Genomic DNA, 23,436 nt, shown 5'->3' with positions numbered 1-23,436 from the left:
AACGGGCAAACTTGCCACCCTCTCCCTGGGGAAAGGCTATTTGATTTGCGCTGTGAGTCTGGAGGAAAGAAGGCGGGCGAGCAGGGAAGACCATCCTCGGACCCAGCCTGAGTCCAGAGCACCCCCTGCTCCTGCGTTCTCCCCGCTAATGAGGGAGCCAGGAGCACTTCAGTCCACAGATCGTCCGCAAACCATCTCCCCATCGTGTCCACCTCCTTGCGGCTATGCTTTTCTTTCTCCCAGCAGTTGCTAACGAGGCACAAAAGAATAAATGTTTCAAGTTGGGCGACCTCTCCTCTCCCCTGCCACTCGCGGATCAAGGTGCAGACAGCAGGAAGTGGAAGGGGAGGGCCGCCCCCTAATCCCGAACTGGGTTATTTGACCCTCCCGGTCTAGTTAACTATAGTCTCCTGCACCTGATTTACAGCTGAGGGAAGGGCTCACTCCTGCAGATGGCTCCCCACGGGGCGGGGGTGGGAGCCTGCACGCACAGGCTCAGGGCAGGCGGGCAGGGGCGGGATCTCTCTGGGCGGCACTTTCACAGCCGCGTTTATACACACGGCCTGTCCCCACCTCTCCGCTCAGGGCCTCCGGGAGCAGCTGCCGGACACTCATCTCTGCGATTTGACTTGTTTGTCATTTTTGCTCCCCGAGTGTGTAAATCCTTTATCCAGAGTGTGCAACAGCCATCGGACAAAGCCCCGGGGCCTTGCCCAGTGCTGTGGGAATCTGCCACACTGGGGCTGAGCCGTCCAAGTGAGAGGCACCCCCGCTCACCGAAAGAACTAAGGCTGCAGAAGAGCCGAGGGAACCCATGTGCCCGGCTTGTCCTACTTTCCTCTAATTGTACAAGTGACCCCACCAGCGAACAGGTGTGGGGTGATGCACGTGCCTGGAACCTCCTCTGTGTCATGTCATTTAACCCTGGGAGGGAGGAGAAACTACTGTTAACCCCATTTTCAGATGAGAAAACTGAGGCACCGAAGAGTACATACGTTGCCCAGGGATGGAACTTGAGCCCTGGTCTCGATAACTCGGTGCTTTGAAAAGCTACCCACCCCAAGGCTGTTGGCTAGAGCTCCCCTGCTGCTCTCCTGGTGGCAAAAGCTGTGTCCCAGGTGAAACGCCCTCCATCAACAGAGGAGCTCAAGGCCAGGGCACTGGGATGGCAGCAGCCTTCAGAGGCAGGGCACTGGCGCCCAGCAAGATGAAGAAAATGGCCAAGGATGCCCAGGGCATGGATGAGACCAAGGGCTGGGCCTGAAGATCCCGTTTTAGCATGGGGCACTGTGTGGGCCTGGACACAAGAGCGGGGACTCTTCATTTGTAAAGACCTTGGGAGCCAACCACCTCCGCCCGGTGTCCGCCAGCTTCCCACGTTCCCAGCTCACAAGCTTCAGGGACTGATAAAGCGAACCAGGGACGGATAAAACGCTTATTTAAAAAGAGCACGTGGAGTGTGGAATGTCAACATTGGATGGGACTCGGAGACCATAAATCTGAATGTGACTCAGAGATGAGAGACCGAGGTCTAGGGAAGTCACGTGACTTCCCCCAGGCTTTAAACCTAGAGCCAAATCTGGAGATTGGGATTCCCCCCCCCCCCCCCCCCCCCCAGGGACCAGCAGGCCCAGATGCCACAACTGGTGTTGAGCATGGAGCTTCCATGGGATTTTTTCTTCTTCTCACTTCTGCTCTCCCCAGGGGCACTGACCTTCATCGCACCCTGACACAGTCCACTCCTTGGCTGTGGCCTCTGCCCTCTGAGCCGGGAGCTGCTCCAGCCACTGAGTACCTTCCTGCCTAAGGTGACCACCCTTTCCTTGCACCCCTAAAGTGATGACAGGAAATGGAAACGTGGCCAGGGACCCACAGAGTGCAGGGGCACTCCTGATGCTTTCAGGTTTTTGTGGGGTGCATGAACCGTGCCTTAGAGTCAGGAAGGGGTGGGGCCCCAGGTTCCTCTCTCTGCTTTGACTGTGATCAAGTCCAGACATACAGACGGGTGCACACACCCGATCCCATGCTCTCACTGGACACTAGAACTTCAGCTGCCTAGCTAAACTCCCAGCCTCACCTGGGAGATTTAAATTAAAAAATTTTAAATACACACCCCCCCTCCACCCAGTTTTCATCAAGAGAGGCATAAAGAAAAAGACATTTAAATTCATTGATAATAAGCCTCTCCCCTCAAAAGAATAAACCTGGGGCCTAGGCCACCTTTCTCAACCCAAGAGCGCTCACTGTCCTCCTTCTTACTCTCCCACGGCCGTGGTTCTCGGCCTGGGCTGCACGTCTGACCCACCTTGGGAAGCTTTTCAGGTTCCCAGGACCCACCTGGCCCAGGAATTAAACCAGAATCTCTGGGGGGTAGGACTCAGGCCTCAGGATTTTCAAATCTCCAGGCGATTCCAAAGTGCAGCCAAGGGTGAGACCTCCACACAAGTCGGAGAAAAGATACAGACGTTGTCAATAGCTTCTGCAACTTCAAGTGAAATAATGTATAACGAAACCAATTTTACTAAAGGCGAACTGATATTAACCAGTTAAGTTCCTACAACATCTCATCCACATTATAACAAACGGCATTGAAAGAAGTGACGCTATTCAAGGACCTGCTGCACTGAGGATGCCCTGATGTGCAGGGAAAGGAGACATGGAAAGCTACACACAGTGGGCAGGGAGCCAAGGGGCAGCCCCAGACGCTGGCTTCTTCCCCAACCCCCGGCAGAGCGGCAGGGGGTGGATGGGCGCAGCAGGTGTGCACTGGCCAGGAGAGAGGACCCTACATTCCTCTGCTCCCACCGCCTGCATCTTCTGAGGACTCGCACCTTCCCAGCAGCCTGCATTCAATCAGCAGCGTTGACTGTGGACTTGAAGGGGGCAGGGCAGAGAGCGAAAGAAACAGGCTGCTCAGTGAGACGGAACGAAGCCCTTTGTGCAGGACGCTAGATGTGGGGGTTAATTTCTTAATTCTCATCGCGATGCGGTTCACGGGAGACTCCCGGAATGTCTTTATCCGTCGCAGATGGTTTGGGAAGATGATAAATTAATATCATTTAAATGGGGGCCATGGCTGAAATGGTTAAATGGCAACGTCTTCTTTGCTGGCTCCAAAGGAGAAAGCGCCCCCTGGTCCATAAAGAAGACAAATGGTAAACAAAACCCCCTAGCTTTTGACAGATTCCAGGACGCGTATCCTTCACAAACCATTCTGGGGAGAAAAGAGAGAGATTCATCTCATCTGACTTTGTATAGGACAACAGCCCCCGCCATAATGAGGCCTTCGCGGGGCTGTGAAATCGCACTGAATAGCCGGAGAGTGCAGCCGCCTGTTCCCGGGCATGTTTATTACAGCCCTTTGTACGCGCCAGCCCTGCCAGCCTGGCTTGGTTCTAAACCACTGGAGAGGAGAAAGAACCCAACAAATTTGTTGCTACGAAACTTCCCGGACGGGGGACTGCATAATCACGTTGGGAACCGAAGGCCCTCGCTCCTCACTGTTCTTGTCTGGGTCCACCCCTGCTCTAGACAGAACAAGGTTGGGAGTCAGCCCATCGCCAGGAGTGTATGGGTGGCCTCATCCCCCTGCCGGGCGCCTCCCAGGCCCTGGAAAGTCAGGCAGGCGGTAAAGGGGGCCCTGATGCCATTCCTCCGGCCAACTGCCAACCTGCGCCAAGAGCCACGGCCGGTCGTCTCAGTGCCCCTGGAAAACGCATCGGAAACAGCAAAGGAGGAGGCGGGCGGCCTTCACCCGAGGGCTAGGCCGAGACGCCCTGAGGGCAACCCCAGGAGGCCGGGCACGGGGGTAGCTCCTCAGCGACACGGTCTGGAAGCTTCTGAGAGCAAACCCTGGGGGATCAACATACTGGGCCAAATGCTTCCGCCAAAGGAATCACTTCCTTAAGCCATCCAGCCCTGGAAGGCAAGACAGCGGGCTCCATGGAGGCGATGAAGAGACCTCCCTCTGCAGATCTCAACCGTGCATATCCCCCGCCAGCATCTCAGCTGCTGCAGCTGGTTCCTGACAAGACGGCAGGGTCTCTCTTTGCTGAGAAGTATCCTGAGAGGGAACTGAGGAGTCCAAGTTCCCACATCCCCTACGGGGGTGACAGCAGGAAAAGAAGAGCAGGGGGGACCTGGAACTGTCAGGTCACATTCTCCCTGCTCAGCTCAGAGCAGTTCCTCCCCGCAGTGGCTTTTCAGCAAGCACGAAGCCCTTCGGACAATGCTGTTCCCAACCAATCAGTGTTAGGACCAGCCGCGTAGCGGTTTCCCTCGCCAATCAGGCGGCAGGATCCTGGAAGCATTGTTTTTCCTCACCAATCAGGACACACTGAGAGTCCCGCCCTTTCCTGTCACTTTTCCCCAGCAGGATATGCAGGAATCCTTCTGAGCAGAATCCATCCATACGGTCCCCCTGCTCTGTGGGTTCTTCTCCCTGTGCTCCTACCGAGACAGGGGCAGCTGCTGTCCAGGGCTGAGCGGGAAGACACAGCCACTGCGGCTGGCCACAGCGTTTGAGATAAGACAGGGCCACCCCCTTGCCTGCCTGCACTTGTTCCTCCTGGGAGCTGGGTGTCTACACACCATTTAACCGGGTGGCAGAGCCCTAGAGGATGACCTACAGGTTCCAGAATCCTGTGGCTTCTTGACATCTCACTCGAAGAGGCAAGAGGCCACACATGGGCCTTGTCCCACAGCAACGGAGGGGAGGAGGGGAAGGCAAACGGCAGGGCGGCCAAGATGCTCCTTCCTGTCTCTCCAGGGGACACACCTTCCCTGCTCTGACAGCAGAAACGGAGAGGGAGAGCCCAGACCTCACCCACCAGCAGATTTCTCCATTCATCCAGAGTGGCCACTTTTGATCAAGATTTGTTGGCCAAATCCCCAAGATATCTGTGTGCAAGCAGCGGTTTATAAGACCTTGGCTTCAATTTCTTCTGTCAGTGAAATACAATGAACACTTGGGCATACGTGAAGGAGTTGGATTACCTTCCAATTATGTTCTCTGACAACCCAAAGCCCTCACTCGCTAGTCATGTCCCGCTCATGCCTTCCTGCCACTGCAGGCCTTTGTTGAGTCCCTTTGTCCAGGCCACTTTCTTAGTCCCTGCTCAAGTCTCCTGGGGGCGGTTCTCACCTGGATGAGTTGTTGTTTGATGTGGAAATAACCCAACTACCTTTATGCTTAAGTTTCTCTTGACAACCACCAGAGGCAGCCTTAAGTCCACAGATCAGAAAGGAGAGCTCGTTTGGAGCCACCTGTTCATTTGGAATCGAAGGGATTTCTCCAGGAAGACGCAGACTGGGAACCTGTTTTGTTTTTGTTGGCTTGTGGGGGGTTTTGTTTGTTTGTTTTTTGAGAAAAGCGTTTCAAACAAGCAAGGCCAGTGTCACGGGCACATGCTCCTAAGGTCACATGCTTGATTGAAGCTCTGCTGTTGCCATTTTGAAATCCTTAGCAATTCCTGAACAAGAAGCCCTATATTTTCTTTCTTTTATGTCTGTGTGTGTGTGTGTGTGTGTATTACTGATTGCTGAGAGGAAAGGAGAGGGAGAGATAGAAACATCAATAATGAGAGAAAATCATTGACTGGCTGCCTCCTGCACACCCCCCTACTGGGGATGGAGCTCGAAACCCGGGCATGTGCCCTGACCGGGAAGTGAACCGTGACCTCCTGGTTCATAGGTAGACGCTCAAGCACGGAGCCCTGCCAGCCGGGCACGAAGCCCTGTGTTTTCATTTTGCACCGGGGCCTGCAGGTCGTGCGGTTGTCCTGCGCACCAGTGCCTGACATCCGGTGGGTTTCCTGTTGAGAAAATGATGCTCTGGCTTCGTCCAAAGGCTAAGCAGTGGCCACGGAAGGATTTTTCTGCTGCAGCTCATCACCCAGGCCCGAGTCTGCCATGGCTGGGGTCTCTCAAGTGTCCCCCAAGAGCCCTCAGAGATATCATCTTGGGAAGCCATGCTCACAGCAAGCCCTGGCTCCAGCCTCCAAATTCTGGACCCAAAGAGCCCCGATTCCTGGAATTCCCAGAAGCTAATGTGGGGTGGGGCTCATTCCTCCCCCAGCATCATGCAGTTCCCTGGCGTTTCATCGGCTCTTCTGAGCCATCTCACCATTGCTTTGTTTGTGTTCGTGGGGAAAAACAAACACGCAACGTGAAAACATCAGTGCTTGCTTCAGTGAACGAAAATAGTCTCCATCTCCCTGTCGTACTTTGTCCTGAGTAGTAAAGCTACTTGCAGGTGGATTAAGTGCTCCTTCTGCGACCCTGCCCCTGAAGCCACGCTGTCTGTCTGTCTGAGCTGGGGGTGGGGCAGGAGGTGCATGCGACATCCAAAGAAATCCGTCTGCCGGGTTTTGGTAAAATAGAGCCCTTTGTGCGATGGTAAGCCGGGTGAACCTGACCCCCGCCCTGTGGTATGAGGCACACCTGTGCGAGGGACAAGCAGCTGGGAGGGGGCGGGGCGACCTGCACCCTCACAGAGATCACACCTCCTTTCTTCTCCCAGTCATTGCTGCATTGCCCCTTTGTTTGGGCCTACACCTCCGAATGCCAGGGAGGCCCTGCGTGTGTGCGTGCGTGCGGGCAGGCGCGTGTATGATCATGGACAAAAGCGACAGGAAAGGAGAAGCAGCGAGGAAAGAGAGGGGGCAGGGGTGCCCGATTCCCGCCCCCCCTCCACCCGCCTACCTTTGCAGGCCTTCCGGTGGGTGATGGGCTTGCCCATGTCGCGGTAGTAGCCCTCCTTGCAGTAGTGGCAGTGGCGGCCGGCCGTGTTGTGGCGGCAGTTGAGGCAGACGCCCCCGCTCTTGCGTCCCGACAGCTTGTAGAGCTCCATGTTGAAGCGGCAGCGCCGGGCGTGCAGGTTGCAGCTGCAGGCTGTGGAGGGGGCAGGGAGAGCGTCAGGAAGGGGCGCCTGGGGGCCGGAGACTGCCCCCAAGTCCCCTCTTCCACCGCGGAGCTTCTCCTAGGCTCCCCCGTTTCCCACACACAGGCTCCTGGACCACCTTGCAGGGCCTGCACCACAGGGAGACTTCATTTCCCTCAGCACCCGGCCCCGCCATACACACTCAGGGTGGGGAGGGGACCCGGCATCCCCTTGTGCCCAAATCCGCTTGCTCAGGGCTGTATTGTGCCTCCCCCATTCACCTGCTACCCTAACTGACCCCGGACCTCAGAATGTGACCTGTTTGGAGATGGGGCCTTGAAAGAGGTGGTTAGGGCCTTGAATGAGGCTGTGAGGGCGGGCCCTCATCCAATCTGACTGGTGTCCTGGGAAGAGGAAGTGTGGCCACGGAGCCAGACACCAGGGCACACACACAGAGGAGAGACCAAGTGAGGCACAGGAAGAAGGTGGCAGCCGCAAGCCACCTGCCGCATGGGGACCGCAGCCTTCCTTCCGCCCATCCTCCTCCCCTCTGCTGGTCCCTACCTGTTCCTCAGGGTTCAGCACCCTTTCCCTTGTTCACCCCTCATCAGCTTTGACTCTGGGGTCCGCACTGGGACCCAGAGGCAAGTCCTCCAAATCCATTCACTGCTCTCCGGGCTGCCAGACCTCAGCCCCGCTGTCTCCTGGGCTGAGCCCTCTAGGCCAAGCATGTCAAACTCGGGGCCTGCGGGCCACTGCCTCGTCTAAATAAACAGCTTGCTCCTAGGCTGTTCTCAGAACAGGAGCTCTAAGCGTCTGAGGATGCCCTTTACCTACTGAAGCCTTTCAATGGCTCCCAGGTTTTCCCTGTATAAAATCGAAATCATTTCCTGTGGCCTCGAGGACTCTCGATACGCCGATTCCGCTTCCACTTCCCGCTCTTAAGCTCCAGCCAACTCGTCTAGTGTGCCCTGCGTGAGGACCCTCTGCCTGCCCCCCTACGACTTTCCTCGCCTCTGAGGACCTTCTCCCAAGCCCCCTCCTCATCTGCCTGCAACCTACTCACCCTCCACGTACTGGTCTCAGCTGTCACTTCCACGCCCACTGTCACCTCCACCGGCCTGGCTTAGGCAAGAGGGCCATGGGCTCCCCAGGCATCGGCACAGCCCCCACAGCCCTCCTCATGCCACCCCGGGAAGCGCGCTGCCTGCCTTCCCCCTTAGGTCTCTAACGCCAACATAACTCCAGCTTAGATCCGCCCGATCTTGCTCACCCTGTCACATAATTTGCCCTGCTTTGGGGCTAAGCTTGTTTTAAATGGCATTTTATGTAATTTCTAAGGAAAGACGTGCTTCATGCCAGACATTTGAAAAACAAAAGCAGAAAGGGAAAAACTGCACTCCAATTTCCACCGACGGCTGCTAACACGAGGGCCGTCCTCGCAGACTTGAATTAACATTTGCTCAGCTGTGGAGCTGCTCAGTTCTGCAGCCACGGATCACACGTGTGCGTCTCGGGCTCGTGGCCTCGTGCCTCATAATGGTGAGCATTTTTTTTGTGTCAGACAATGTTCTTCATGATTTTGAAAGCCTGCCTAGTCCACCTCTGTCCGGACGTGTGTGATGGGGCTGCCTGGATCTGCAGTGGGTGCATTCACGCTCAGGGCCTCCCCGGGTTGGGTGGCTGGGTTGCTTCCAGTTTTTCACTATTATTATAAACAACGCACTGAGAACCACCTTTGCACTCACGACTTTTTACTCTGCTCTGATGACGGCTGTACAGGTAAATTTCTCAAGACAGACTTGGTAGTTAGGTTTGGGGTCTACATGTTTTAACTTGGGATCCAAACTGCCAAATTCCCCTCCAAAAAAGGCTTCCACTCCCATCAGCAGGATATGAGAGCTCCTATTGGACACGCCCTTGAAAAGAATAATAATATGCATTTGGTATCAGCATTCATTTTTGAAAAAAATCTTTGCCAATTCGTCTGGAAAACACACACACACATACACACACACACACACGATGTTAATTTGCATGTCTTTGATTCCCAGTGAGGCTGAACATTCCTCCATGTTTGTTTTTCTATTTATACTTCACTTTTTGTGCACTGCCTGCTCATGCCATTTGCCTAGTTTTCAAACAAGGTGTTGTTTTTTCCACCATGTCTAGCGCTCTTAAATATGATGGATGAAAAACCACCTGTCCTTTCTACTATATAAGCTGCCAATGTTTTTACCAGTTTCTTATTCAGGTATTACTTGTGTGGTTTTCACAAAATATTTGCCCCTTTGATGTTTTTCTGTGACGTCATAATAAGCTTCTTTAAATGTCCTGCCCGGAGCCGCTCTCCACATCACGCCCCCATTCGTCACTTCAGTTACACGTCGAGATGGACAAGTGCTTCCGAGGAGGCTCAGTGGGGAGACAGAAGGCAGCTCACGCCTGACGTCTGGAAGCAGCTGGACACACGAGGCCAGGGAAGGCCTCCTGAGAGCTTCACAAGCTCCCTCAGCACTCCAGCCCTCGGCGCTGAGCGCAACTAAGTACAAAGAGAAGCCACAGCCCCCAGCACTGGGGGTCGTGCACACACAAGTTCCTTGTCCCTGTGGACTCCCTCAACCAGTCCAGGATGACGGAGCTTCTCCGCGCAGTTAAGCGACTACCAGCCCGGGACCGCCAAGCCAGTAAAGGGGGGGGGCCCGGGACCAGAACCCAGGTCTTCCAGCTCCTGGTCCACTGCCCTCATGGAAGGAAGAACAGCGGGGCCTAGACTACAGCCTGGCAGGGAGGCTTTCCTGCCAGCACAGAAGCCACAGGGCCTGGCTCACCTGCCCAGGGACAGGGGTCTGGGGAGACCACCCAGGCCTCACTCCCTCGGGCCTCTCACCCTGGGAAAGGCCTCAGGGGCAGCATCTTCTCCTTCCTTCTCGGAGGCAGATGCTAATCCTGTGTCCTCCTCTGCCAGGATGGCTCCAGCTGCCCCCCATCCCCCCAGCCTCTGAGCCCCCGCTGGGAGCTCGGCCCGCGCCCCCACCCTGACTCCCACTCCCACCCTGAGGAGAACCTTGGGTTGGTTTCTCCCTTCCATAGGCACCTTACACCAACAAAAGGTTCTTCAAACAACTGGCCACACAAAAGAAAACTCAGAGGCTGAACATCAAAAGGCAGGGCTCCCCTCACCCCCACCCCACCCCCACCCCTCGTCTTGGAGCTGTCAGGGGACATCAAGTGGCGATTGCCCACGCTCAACCTTCTGCAAAGTATTTTACAGCTTGTTTTCTTTTCTCTTTGTTTTATTTTCTCTGCACAAATGGAAAAATGCAGCAGGCAAAGCCGCTCACATCTGGATTCCCCCGCTGCTCCACATGCAGATGTCACCCACCTCCCCACCTGTCCCCAGCCCCTTTCTCAGAGACACCTTAATCCCCTGCGCCTTCCTGTTTATCCCCTGCTCTCTCCGAGGCAAAAATATTGGGTATTAGTTTCATTATCAGATTTCAAGGCGGGGAGGAAAGGGCAGCTTTGTGAGCACAGAGAGGTCAGCCCCGGGCAGAAGGGCGGGGGGCTGGGGCAGCACAACTTCTGAGGAACCAGCACAGGCTGCCCTGTGAGGCGCTATGTCCTGTCCAGAGGTCCCCCAGCCACCCTGAGCTCTATGCCCCCTCACCTGTCATGTGGGGATCACCAAGGATACATCATGTGTGGCTGCATTGCAGACCCAGGGGCATAACATGGGGCAGGAGGGAGGAGGAAGAGACCCCCCCCGCCACACACACACACACACACACACACCCTAACCAGAAACCCAACAGGAAATGCGGCCCAAGAGACAAGGTTCTGTTTTCTTCTCCCATGAGAAGTTCTCCTATGTCCTCGTTAACATATGCCAGTCACCACTGCTCCTTAAGCTTCTTCAAAGCTCTCCCACCAACCTGGACTGTGCAACCCCTCACCCCCCCAGGCCAGTTCAGTCCAACACACAGCTAGGCACTCCCGCCGCCTGCCAGGCCCCGTGCCACCGGCCGTGAGGGAGACAGGGTGGACAGGGCTCCCCCGTCTGGAGCTCCCCCCCGGAGGGAGGTGGAGGCACAGGCGGGCACGCTCTTAGACAAAGTGCGACACATGCTGTCTTTGGCTGTGTTGTTTTCGCGGAGGAACAGTGTTTGCCTTATACCCTCCAGCCCAGAGCAGACCTCCATGTTTTTGTTGCACTAATGAGAGAGCGCAAAAGTAAGTCAGACAGAATATGGATGGATGGATGGATGGATGGATGGATGGATGGATGGATGGATGGATGAGTGCATGAATGGATGGATGAGATGGATGGGTGGGTGGGTGTGAATAGATAGGCGGGTGAGTGGATAGATGGGTGAGTGGTGGATAGATCAGTGATGGTGAGCCTATGACACGCGTGTCAGAGGTGACACGCGAACTCATTTTTTTGGTTGATTTTTTTTTGTTGTTAAATGGCATTTAAATCTATAAAATAAATATCAAAAATATAAGTCTTTGTTTTACTATGGTTGCAAATATCAAAAAATTTCTATATGTGACACGGCACCAGAGTTAAGTGAGGGTTTTTCAAAATGCTGACATGCTGAGCTCAAAAGGTTCGCCAACACTGGGATAGATGGATGGATGATGAATGGGTGAGTGGTTGGATGAGTTGGATGGATGGATGGATCAGTGGGTGAATTGGCAGGTGGGTGGGTAAATGGGCGGGTGAATGAACAGATGGGTGGATGGGTGGATAAATGGTGGGTAGGTAGTAGGTACAGATAGGCTGAAGGAAAGATCGTGTGGTCTGCCCAGACTGCACCCTGACAAGCATGCTCCTGTGATATGCGGCATTCCTTTTACCTTGTATTGCTACTTTAACGGTCTGTTCAAGTAGACTGCAGTGCTTTAAGGAGAAGAACCCGTATCTAGGATGCCCCAGACCAGCGGTCACCAACCTTCCGGACCTCACGGACCACCAGTGATCTGCAGACCACCGACCAGTGCCCGCTGCCCTCGACTCCTCTCACGACCTTGAGTGGGGCTTGCACAACAGTGGCTGAGCCCACACCGGCTGTTTGATGAGTTTACCACGCACGCGCTGGCCCGCTCCCGAAATGCCCTGATGAGCTGACCCCCAGTTCCACCAGGGCCAGCCCATGCCCAGAAACAATCCAGCGATATCCCCGCCCTGTCTCTCGGGATATCTGGGGCCTGGGTCCCCGAAACTTCACGTGGCTCAGGGCTTTCAGTGGAGCAGGAAGGTCACTGGCGATGGGCCTCCAGCACACAGACCACACCAACATCCCTCCCTCCTTCCCAGGGCCATTCTTTGGAGAAGGTTCCCCGTGGGATTTCTGCAGCGTCACAGGGAGCTTGGACTGACGTGTCTGCGCTGTCCAGAGTGATGGCCGTACGAACCATCTGCAGGCTGGGGGCCCAGTCCCCGGCCCCAGGGTTCCTGCGCACCCTCAGCACAGCTCTCACACCTCCCACTGCCACGTGTCTGGGCCGCGGGGGCAGGCTGGGCATGTGGGCACGTGCAGGGCGGGTGGGGGCTGCTTCTCTCGCCATTTCTTTTGCTAATTTTATCTGTGGCTGCTGGGAAGGACCATGAGACCTACTACTCACCACACAGTGTTCACAGCCTGCAGGGGGTGAAGATTAGAGTGGTGCTTCTCAACAGGGGTGACTGTGCCCTCAGAAAACATTTGGCAACATCTACAGACACTTTCAGTCGTCTCAGTTGGGGAGGGAGATGCTACCGGCATCAGCATCGAGGGGACAGAGACCAGGGAGGTTGCTAAACACGCACAGAACAGCCTCCCTCCACCCTCCCCCCCCCCCCACACACACACACACTCAACAGACCTATCCGGCTCCAAATGTCAACAGCGCCAAGTCTGAGAAGCCCTGGGTTAGGGAGACTGTGCCGTCCACACCCCCGGGTATGTGAATTTTTACTGCCTTCACTGCTGTCTAAGATGGTTCTCTAAATGCAAACCCTGCAGCTCTGAGTGCTGCCCAGGGAGGTAAGAAGTTCTCAACTCCAAGCCTTTACCAGGCTGGTGGGAGTCAGAGGCCAAGGCCAGCAGACGGAGACCGGCCTCAGGCACTTCTGCTCAGAAACAGGTGGCCATGCTTAGTAACCACAGATCGCATATCAGCTCCGGATTCCCAGCTGGCTGGGTGCTGCCTGTGGCACTGACGGTGGGAGAGGCCCTGCTTCTTTGCTCCGGGAAGAGGTGGGGAGGACGGGGCCTGAGGACACAATCAGAGCCCAGACGGAAGGGTCTGGCCAGCTCTGCCCCTACTGCAGCGGGCATAGGGTCACCCAGCCCTGCCCCATGCAGCGGGCATAGGGTCACCCAGCCCTGCCCCATGCGGCGGGCACAGGGTCACCCAGCCCTGCCCCATGCGGCGGGCATAGGGTCACCCAGCCCTGCCCCTACTGCAGCGGGCACAGGGTCACCCAGCACAGCCCCATGCGGCGGGCACAGGGTCACCCAGCACAGCCCCATGCGGCGGGCACAGGGTCACCCAGCCCTGCCACATGCGGCGGGCACAGGGTCACCCAGCCCTGCCCCATGCGGCGGGCATAGGGTCACCCAGCCCTGCCCCTACTGCAGCGGGCATAGGGTCACCCAGCACTGCCCCATGCAGCGGGCAGAGGGTCACCCAGCCCTGCCCCATGCAGCGGGCAGAGGGTCACCCAGCCCTGCCCCATGCAGCGGGCACAGGGTCACCCAGCCCTGCCACATGCGGCGGGCATAGGGTCACCCAGCCCTGCCCCATGCGGCGGGCATAGGGTCACCCAGCCCTGCCCCTACTGCAGCGGGCACAGGGTCACCCAGCACAGCCCCATGCGGCGGGCACAGGGTCACCCAGCCCTGCCCCATGCGGCGGGCACAGGGTCACCCAGCACAGCCCCATGCAGTGGGCACAGGGTCACCTGGTGTCCAGGAGCAGATTCTGACCCAGGAGATCTGGGTGGGGCCTGGGAGCCTTCACGTCCAACAAGCACCCAGGTGACATGCCTGCTGCGCCACCACCCTGCCGCAGTCCCACTGGTAATAAAAACCACTAAAAAGGAAAGAAACCTCTGGGGTGAGTCCCCAGGAAGGTTACGAGGAGAGTTCATGGCGGGTGTCTGGGTTAAAGCCGTGGGCAGAGGTCTGGTTTTAAAAAGAAATGTCTCCTTAAATGACTGTTTCGGAATAATAAAAATATGTGAGAACTATTTTTACGAGTTTGGGGTAGTTTGTATTTACTACTTAGTTACTCTGCTTGGTATACTACTTATTTAGAAACTATTGACCCTTGTTTATAAATTTTAAGCATTCTGCCCCCAGTGATGGCTACTCTAAGCCCGTTTTCAGCTTCTCCTGAAATAACAGCCGAGCAGCCACCACCGCCACATACCTGGCTCCTGCCAGCACCTGGGGACACAGCTGGCCTCTCAAAGGACTCCTTTTGGGAAGGGGCTGAGGCAGGACTGGCCCAAGCACTTCCGGGCCTGGGCCCTTTCGTGTCTACAGGTGAGCTGGGCATAGGAGGAACACATTTGCAAAACAACCCAAGCGCACTTGACAAATCCGGTACCTACGCTGTTCCAGGCACTAGGCAAGGCACTGGGGACATAACAGGGAGCAGGACAGATGTGGTCCCTGCCCTCACAGACTCCGGGGGCACCTGGTGTGATAAAAGTCTGGATGCCGTCACTGCCACCTGCCTCCCAGGTGCACCTCCACTGCCGAGCTCAGGGCTTAACGCTCGTCACTGGAGACATCAACCGGCCAGAGAAAATGCAGTGGTGACCAGGCAAGGTGAGCCAAAGAGGTCGGGCCACGCTCAGGCTCTGGGGTTTGCAGTCATTTGATGGGTGCGCATGTCAATTTTAGTTTTAAATAAACTGTTTAAAAAGCATCACTGAGAAATGGCCAGGAGACCTGGAAACTCGTTCTTCTGTCAACAGTCCATGCTGAGTGAGACAGGGCCCGGGAGAGGTGAGGATGTTCGATGGGACTCTCGGGGGTCCCCGAGGACACATGAGGAAAGATGTGGCACCTCTAGGCGTGAGAGGGGGCCACCAATGACATCCCCGAGAGGACCTGCTTCTGCAGGACTGCTCGGTCCTTTCTCATTCAGTGAACATAAGCGGGCCCCTCCGACGCGTCAGTCTCTGAGCAGAGAAGCACGGCTGCTGTGGGGTCCATTCCAGCAGCCATTAACTCCCTCCCAAGACCCAGCATGGGATGGTTCTCAAACTCAGGTGCCCAGAGTCACCAGGATGCCTATCAGAACACAGGCAGCTGAGCCACGCCCCTAGGAGTCTCGGATCTGTAGACGGGGCATGAGAATCTGCACGGCTAACAATTCCCAGGTGAGGCTGAGCTGCCTGTCCCAGGGCCACACTTTGAGAACCACTGGTAATAAAAACCACTGATAATGCAGAGGAGAAGAGATGTCTAAAGAGAAGGACGTCGGAGTCCACATGTGGTGCAGTTACCCTATATAATAAAAGCCTAATATGCAAATTGTTTGACAGGAAATTCGACCGCTCACTATGATGTGCGCTGACCACTAGAGGGCGGCGTGGAACATGGCAGGTGTCAGTGACTTGGCACTGGCAGCGGGTAGCAGTGGAGGTGCTGCTGGCCCTAATGGGCCACAACGAAAGTGGGACCGCGGCAGGATGGTGGAGCAGGTGAGCAGGAGGCACCAGGCCAAGGCGGGTGCAAGCGAGGGCCCGATCGCCCCACCGATTGCCCTGTAAACTGTGACCAGCGGCGGCAGCAGGCTGCAGGGGGCAGGGCCACCGCCCAGCTCCCAGGTGCTGAGGAAGCCAGGCAGGGGGGCCCAGCCCCAATCAATCACCCACAGATGGGATGGTGGAGCAGGTGAGGGGGCAACACCAGGCCATGGTGGGGTGCCAAGCGGGGCTGCAGGACTGCGAGCCTGGGGGCACAAGCTGGGGCCCAATCCCTGCAGGCCACCCCGAGGGACCCCACCCATGCACGAATTCATGCAATGGGCCTCTAGTTATTAAATAAAGATCAAACGGCACACAAGGATGAGAGGAAAGAGAGCTGGACCTTTTGGAAGACCAGGGACCTGGGCGTTAGCCCTGGCCCCGCACCTCACCCAGGTGTGTGGCCCTGGGAAGCCCACATGGCCTCCCTGCGCCTCCACATTCTCATCTGAAAAATGAAGACACTGGGCCCTGGCCGGGTGGCGGCGTTTGTTGGAGCAGCATCCCGTACACCAAAGGCTGCAGGACACCAGACCCAGGTTGCAGGTTCAATCCCCCGTCAGGGCACGTATGGAAGGCAACCTATTAATGTTTCTCTCTCTCTCTCCCATCCCTTCCTCTCTCTCTAAAATCAATTTTTGAAAAATGAAGACACTGGGTCTGATGAGCTCTGAGTTCTTTTCTGGCCTCGAAGTCTACAGCTGTAGGACACCAACACTCCTGGGAGGTAAGGGCAGGTGCATGTCAGCAAGGCGGTACCTGAGAGTCCAGGAGGGGAGTGCTCCAGGTGTGAACACGCCACAGGGGTGGGACTACTCCGGGCAGGTGACAGGGCGGGGCAGTAAGGCCACCACCAGCCCAGGTGGATCAGAGATGGGGCATAATGATACCAAGGCCCTGAAGGGGCATCATGCCGGCTTCCAATCACTCAAGGTGAGGGTGATTGGGGGGGGGGGGGGTTGTTCAGCAGAGGAGCAGCCTCAGAAGGGGAGTAGCTGAGAGGACTGATGACCACCTGGGTCTTCCAGAAGGAGAGGTTGTGGCAAGGATAATCTCTAGGGTACTGGGCAGAGGAAACCATTCTGAGGGAGAAAGAATGGTCCCCTATTTAGACGTGTGTGTGTGTGTGTGTGTGTGTGTGTGTGTGTGTGTGGTTGGGGGGGGGGGATGCTGGGGAGGCCTTGTGAGAGGATTCCCAGTAGGGCAGTTAGCAAGAGGGAACTTTCCTGGGGGACCCAGGAGCCCCTGAAGCCACGTCTTAAAGGGGGAGCCCACCGACCCCTCTGACAGCACCTCCCTGTGGGGACAGGCCTGCCAAGCCACCCATTGTTTTAAAAACTCCACCTGGAACACCAGATCTCTGACCCCTGCTGGCCAGGTGCTTTATCTCTGATATCAGAAACAGAATCGACAAGAGGTGGATCAAGGTGGTAGGAGGCATGACGAACAACAAAACACTGGGAAATGCTTTAGAAACCCAGCCCGGGTTCAGTCCAGGAGGCTGGAGCTCCCTGCCAGGGCGGCTGTAGGCTTCAGGCGGTTTCTGATGGAGTCCTGGGAGATAAGTGGCCTGTGTTTGTCGAGGGCTTAGGGAGCTTTAGCCGAGGCCGCACACAAAGGGGCCCTCTGTCAACAACCCTTCAGGCCACTAATAGGGCTGCACAAACACTAGGGTAACAAGCTCTTCACACCTGTGGGGCTTGGGAACGGCCTGGCCCCTTTGTCAAGATGTCAGACAAAAGAGCCGCTGGGAGCCCAAACCCAGCCAGACCCTCGGGGGGTTCTGGAGAAGGGACGGGGCAGGCGGGTACATCTGAGGTCTGAGAGTCCTGCCGCCTTCAAGCGAAGGAGAGGTCCGTGAGCTCCCTCTGAGCTGGGAGACCTGGTCATGCAGTCTGCAAACAGGCTGGTCTTCGAGCAGAGGGTGTTCGTGGGGCTGGGATGCATTTGTGGGGCTGCCCACAGCCTGGCGCCTTCTCTCCCGCTGTGCGGGGCGACCGGCCCCTCCCCAGCCGACCGCGCGGGGCCATCCCCTGAATCGGCTTGGTCTCCCCATCATATTTTCCACTGGCTTTTTTCTCTGTAAACATCTTAGCCTTTTCTTTCTCCTGCCCTTTTTTGGCCGCCGCGCCTCCCCCTAAGGCTTTGAAACAACCCCCTCCTAACGCCTCCCAGGCCTTTCCCTGCTGAGGAGCCAGCCGGCTCCTGGGCACAAACGCCCTCCTCTGTGCAGGGGAGGCCCCTCTGCGGAGGAAAGGCGGGGAGGCTCTGCTCAGCCCCGCGGCCTCCGCTCTTGTCTGCGTGCGTCCTTCCTCAGATCCGCCCTGGCTGGGCCCGCCCCAGGCAGCCAGGCGAGGGGGGGGGGGGGCCCTGGCCCTGGAACCCCCCTGGGGGACGTCAGCCCTGGCCCACGGTGGCATTCCCAACTCAATGACCCTCCACCCCACCGCAGTCCCTCTTCGAACACTCCTCCCACCTTGTCACTGCCCCATTCTGGAACTTCTGGTGGCTGTCTACTGGCTACCAGATGTGAATTCTCTGGCCCTCACGGGTATTGGTTTCCAAATAGAGGTCCGGAGACGGAACCCTATGGCAACACCCCTGCCACTCCCAGTCCACACCCAAGATCTACCAGCCACAGGGGAAAGGGGTGTGACGCCCCAGGGCAGGAGCAGGCTCCTGGGGCTGCTGCAGTTGCCAAGGTTTCCAAGCGCACCCCGTTGTCGGGTGGAAGAGATGAGAAAACGAGGCCCCCAACAGGCAACGTGACCTTGCCAAGAACCTGGAAGCAGTTAGGGAGCGCTCCTAATTCAGGCTCTTTCCAGACCTCCAGCATGGAGGTGAGGGTGGCATGGCAGCAGTGGGAAGAAGCCTGATAAATCCCCACGGCCACTGGAATTCATTTCTGAAGGCCCAGAATTTTCCAAGTGGAAGAGGTGAGAGTCAAGCTCCCCACCCCACCCCCCTGGGCCGGGGCTGCCGTGAAATCCTCTTTGCCTGTGGCAATGCCCCTGCCCAATGCCTGTCTGGCAGCATGGACTTCCTCCCAGGCCTCTCCCCAGAGGTGTGCACACTCCCCACACTTATTAAACGGACAGATGAGCACTGGTTTGCCAGCCTCGCCAGCCAGGCCTGGCCCCAGGCTCCCTGGAGTCATTTCCCATCTGCAATGGGTCCCATCACCGAGTCTGGCTCACGCCAGCCGGGAGGGGCAAGGCTGACTCCCGTGGGAGTAGGAGAGGCAAGGGGGGCGGGGGGTGGATGACTTGCAGTGGATTCCACGCCCCTGACACCAGGCAGGAAAGCATGCAATTCCCAGGACGCCGCTCACTCCCGTCCCCACGGTCTCAGGCAGCGTCCCTCTCTGCCTGACCAGTTATTTAATTCAACTCTTCAGTTAACTTGGACCTGGACTTTCAAGCTCAGAGACCAACCTACCCTGCAGCCTGAACTGCTGCCGAACTACGACACCACACACAGGGCCAGGTGAGCTCGAGAGTTCGGGGTCCATGCTTATGAATGGAGACAGCTGGAACGGGGGTCCCCTGGGCCACTCCAGGTCAACACCAGCATGCCCTCTCATTTCCCTAACTCACTTGCCAACGAGAGGTGCCAGCTTTGGAAAATAAAAATGCAGGACGCCCGCCCGGTTAAACTGGAATTGCAGCAAATACCTCTTAGTGAAAGGAAGCCCAATAGTTGCCTGGCGATCCGATCTCCAACACCTGGTGGACCCCTATCTAAAGTGTGCTTTGCCCGGGACGCGCGATTTTACCTGACGATTTTTAATCAAAGGAAACTCTAATCTTCTCCGCACCTGACAGTCCCGGGGGAGGCTAAGAGGGCCCTGGATTCAACAGCACCAGCCGGGAAGAGGCCTGCTGGGCTTTTCCGAGCCCCAAGGCTTGTCTGATTCTTCAGTTCCTGCTTGGTCAGTGTCACTCTGACCTTCCTGTCACTCTGACCTTCCTTAATCACATCCCTTTCTCCAGCTGCTAAATGAGAACAGAAGTCCTGTCTGAGACCCCAGGGAACTGTGAGAGAAGGGAAAGGCCCTGCTCATCTGATGACCCAAAAGGTGTTCCCCGGGCTACACACTCCACCACCAGGTGGAGCAGACAGGCACGTCCCCACCAGGCCCGAGAGGGGCCCCGATTTCCTTAGAATGCCTCAACACCCCTGTGCAAAGCTCCCCAGGTGGACTCACGCTGCTGTTTAGGGAGAAACAGAAGGAAGGCAATTATGACCAGTATGGCCTAAAATCTTTTTTTTAATATTTTTATTGATTTCAGAGAGGAAGGGAGAGGGAGAGATAAATAGAAACATCAATGATGAGAGAGAATCATTGATCGGCTGCCTCCACATGCCCCACTCTGGGGATCAAGCCCGCAACCTGGGCATATGCCCTGACCAGTAGACGCTCAACCACCGAGCCACATCCCAAATCTTTACCCCAAACAGGCCATTTTCATCAGGACATGCTTTATGGTGAAACTGATCAAACTCTGAACCCCAATTCTGAATCCAGTTATTCTAATCAAACCAGTAGGTAACATTTATTTAGATATCAGTAAAGTGTTTATGAAATTACAATGAAGGACTTTAATGAAACATCATCATATCACTGAAGAATGCAGGTGGCCTGCCCCAGACTTGAGAAAGTGACAAGGAAAGGCAGATTCCAGCTGATGGGGAACAGAATGGGCCAGCCCGAGAGAGAGTGACCTTGCCGTCCCCGGAGGCCTTCCAGGAGAGGGACACAGGCGGAGATTCCGGCTCTGGGGAGGAGGTGCAACTAGACTGACAGAGTCCCTTCCTTCTCAGAGAGCCTCAGAGAAGACACTGTTCCACCTCTGGGCTCAGAGAAGCTCCCAGGTTTGAGTCTAGGACTGGCCTTGTTAATATCCTTTTTTTTAAGTTATTGATTTAGAGAGAGAAAGAGAAACATCAATTAGTTGTTCCACTTATTCATGCATTCATTGGTTGACTTTTGTATGTGCCCTGATTGGAGATGGAACCAACGGAGCTACCCGGCCAGGGCCAGCCTGGAGAGTAGTCTTATAGCTGAGTTTGTGGACGGGGCCTGAGAAGTCTCCCAGTGACCCTACAGTGACCCTCAGTCCTTGGGGTAGGGACTGTGCATGCAGGAAGGAGACGGCAGAAGACCTGACCTGTGGGCAAATGTGGGGGACTTATTTGCAGAAAACGAGCCAAATGCTCCTTCTGGAAGGGTGTTCTAAGTTGTCGGCTAGAGCAGTGGTTCTCAACCTTCCTAATGCCGCGACCCTTGAATACAGTTCCTCATGTTGTGGTGACCCCCAACCATGAAATTATTTTTGTTGCTACTTCATAACTGTAATTTTGCTACTGTTATAAATCGTAACGTAAATATCTGATATGCAGGATGTATTTTCATTGTTACAAATTGAACATAATTAAAGCATAGTGATTAATCACAAAAACAATATGTAATTATATATGTGTTTTCCGATGGTCTTAGGAGACCCCTGTGAAAGGGTCGTTCAACCCCCAAAGGGGTCGCGACCCACAGGTTGGTGACCCACAGGTTGAGAACCGCTGGGCTAGAGCTAGAGAACACGGCCCGGGGACCACAGTCACCGCTTCCTCACAGCGAGGAGTCGGTGCAGCGACAGCGGTGGCTTCGTTAAAAACTAGCCAGTCTTGCCCTGAATGGTTTGGCTCAGTGGGTAGAGCGTCGGCCTTCGGACTGAAGGGTCCCAGGTTCGATTCCCGTCAAGGGCATGTACCTTGGTTATGGGCAAATCCCCAGTAGGGAGTGTGCAGGAGGCAGCTGATTGATGTTTCTCTCTCATCGATGCTTCTCTCTATCCCTCTCCTTTCCTCTCTGTAAAAAATCAGTAATATATATATATTTTTTTAAAAACTAGCCAGTCTTCCAAGGCCTCAAAGGCTTCAGGGCAGACCCATCTTCTGCAGAAATGCGCCAACACAGCTGCCTGCTGAGCACCTCCGGGGCCTTGGGACAGGGACGACAGAGAACAGTGCCCAGCCACAGTCTGAAGGACGAGGTGGGCAAGCAGTGGGGGGCAGAGGGCAGGGCAGGAGGTGAGGGCAGTGCTAATAGTGGAAGCGCTGATACCTGTCCACCTCAACCCATGTTAGCCACCCCACAGCAGTGACAGGTGAGCCACCTGAAGTCATCTCTATGCACGGAGGTAGGTGCCAGACACCCACGATTACATTTACTCTTTACACGCCGCCCGCCCCCCCCCGCATGCAGGGATCCCTAGCGTCCCACCTTGCACCCTACTCATCTCCCTCATTCCCCCACCATGAAGCAGTCACCACTGCTCTCAAGGTAAGTCATGGAGGCGAGGGAGGAAAGACACTGAAGCCATCCAACCAGAGACACAAAACCCTGCCCCTCTTCCTCTCCACGGGAGGCCCAGATGGAAAACGAGTACAAACACATCTGCCCTTCTAAAGCCCCCACACACGGTACAACTTTAAGTTATTCTCACCCAAGGAGGCCATGAAATAAAAAAAGTGGAGGCACCAGGGGCCGACGTTGACATACTTTATCCACCCAACGTTCTGACAAACAGTGGGTGAGGAAGGCGCGGCCATGCCCACTTCACAGGTGAGGACAGCGAGGGGCAGCCTGGCTCTCACCGCTCACAGGGGGTGACTGGCATGGCTCACCCCCCGCTCGTCTCCAGCTCCGGCTCCGAATCCTGGCTCGTCCCTCCCCGGCCGGCCGCACAGGGTGGGTTAGTTAGCCCTCCCCCTGGACCTCCGCTGGTGACTGGGTTGGCTTTGGCATAAGAATAGAACTATTTAAGGGACAAGCTGGGCGGGGCCTGTTTTATGACAATAGTTCCCCTCAGGTAAAGTCTTTGGAAATGTCTTTTCTTGCCCTAAAATTAGGGGGTTTGGGAACCAGACAGGTTCCTTGTACAAGTGGGGGGTGGGGGGAGACCCACATGTGAACACCCCACATTTCTTGGCCCTGGTACTTCTGGCTGCTTGGATTTGGCTAATTCCCCAGGCGTCCTCTGTAATTCCGCAGTAATATGGCTTTAATTGTCCCCAAAGCGGGCCATTCTCCCTTTAGTGTGCAGTAAACTTCCCTCCACAGTTCAGATTTCATGCACTGGCTCCAGCCAGGGAGCAAGGAGGCCAGCCAGGCATCACGGTCCTCACGGTCAGCCCCTCGCCTGGCCAACTAGCCCCTCTAGTCCCTGGGCCCAGAGCTAGGAGACTGACAGGGCCGAGGGCGGATGTTAGGGCCCCGGGCGGGGCACACTGGGCAGGAGGCAGGGACACTGGTCTGCGGTTCTGTCTGGAAAACGAATTAACTTAACAAATGCAAACAAGCTGTAACAGCAGGATTCATTAGGCCCAGTGGGGACTTGGTTTCATCCATTTGCTGGTCTGTTTCATCAGCAAACACCACTGAGGCAGGAGCACGAGGTGCCAAGAGGGGGATCCGGAGTCTGTACAAATCTTCTCCCTGTGTGACCTGGGCCAGGTCACCTGACCTTCCCTGGTCACTGAAGAAACGGTGACTACAAGCACCCCTTTATCAGATGAGCTACAGCTGGCAAAACACAATGCAGAAGGTAATCCTGGAGCTGGATGCACGAGTTCAAGCAAGTGAGTCCAGGCCCGGGGTCGTTGGGTATGTGGCCCCTTTTATCACCATCACCTCCTCTCTTCTCTACCCCCAGCCAAACAGCCAGCCCTTCTGGAGGAGTCACACCACAGGGAAGATGGACTTGCACAAATCCATGACCACAAAGGGTCTCCCTGTCACACTGGC

The 23,436-nt window shown here is 55.9% G+C and overlaps 1 protein-coding gene across 2 annotated transcripts in view; it reads right to left on the bottom strand.

Moving 5' to 3' along the window:
- The window catches only part of NTN1 (netrin 1), a 180,466-nt gene that overhangs the window by 53,272 nt on the left and 103,758 nt on the right, over window positions 1–23,436 (bottom strand). For both annotated transcript variants that reach the window (XM_036341586.1, XM_036341585.1), the window contains exon 3: window positions 6,703–6,891. In XM_036341586.1, coding sequence (XP_036197479.1) covers window positions 6,703–6,891 — 189 coding nt within the window. The remainder of the gene's footprint in view (window positions 1–6,702; window positions 6,892–23,436) is intronic.

The sequence above is a fragment of the Myotis myotis genome, unplaced genomic scaffold (genome assembly GCF_014108235.1).
Source record: "Myotis myotis isolate mMyoMyo1 unplaced genomic scaffold, mMyoMyo1.p scaffold_m19_p_17, whole genome shotgun sequence".
Classification (NCBI taxonomy): domain Eukaryota; kingdom Metazoa; phylum Chordata; class Mammalia; order Chiroptera; family Vespertilionidae; genus Myotis; species Myotis myotis.
This window is presented reverse-complemented; position numbering and strand designations above follow the sequence as displayed.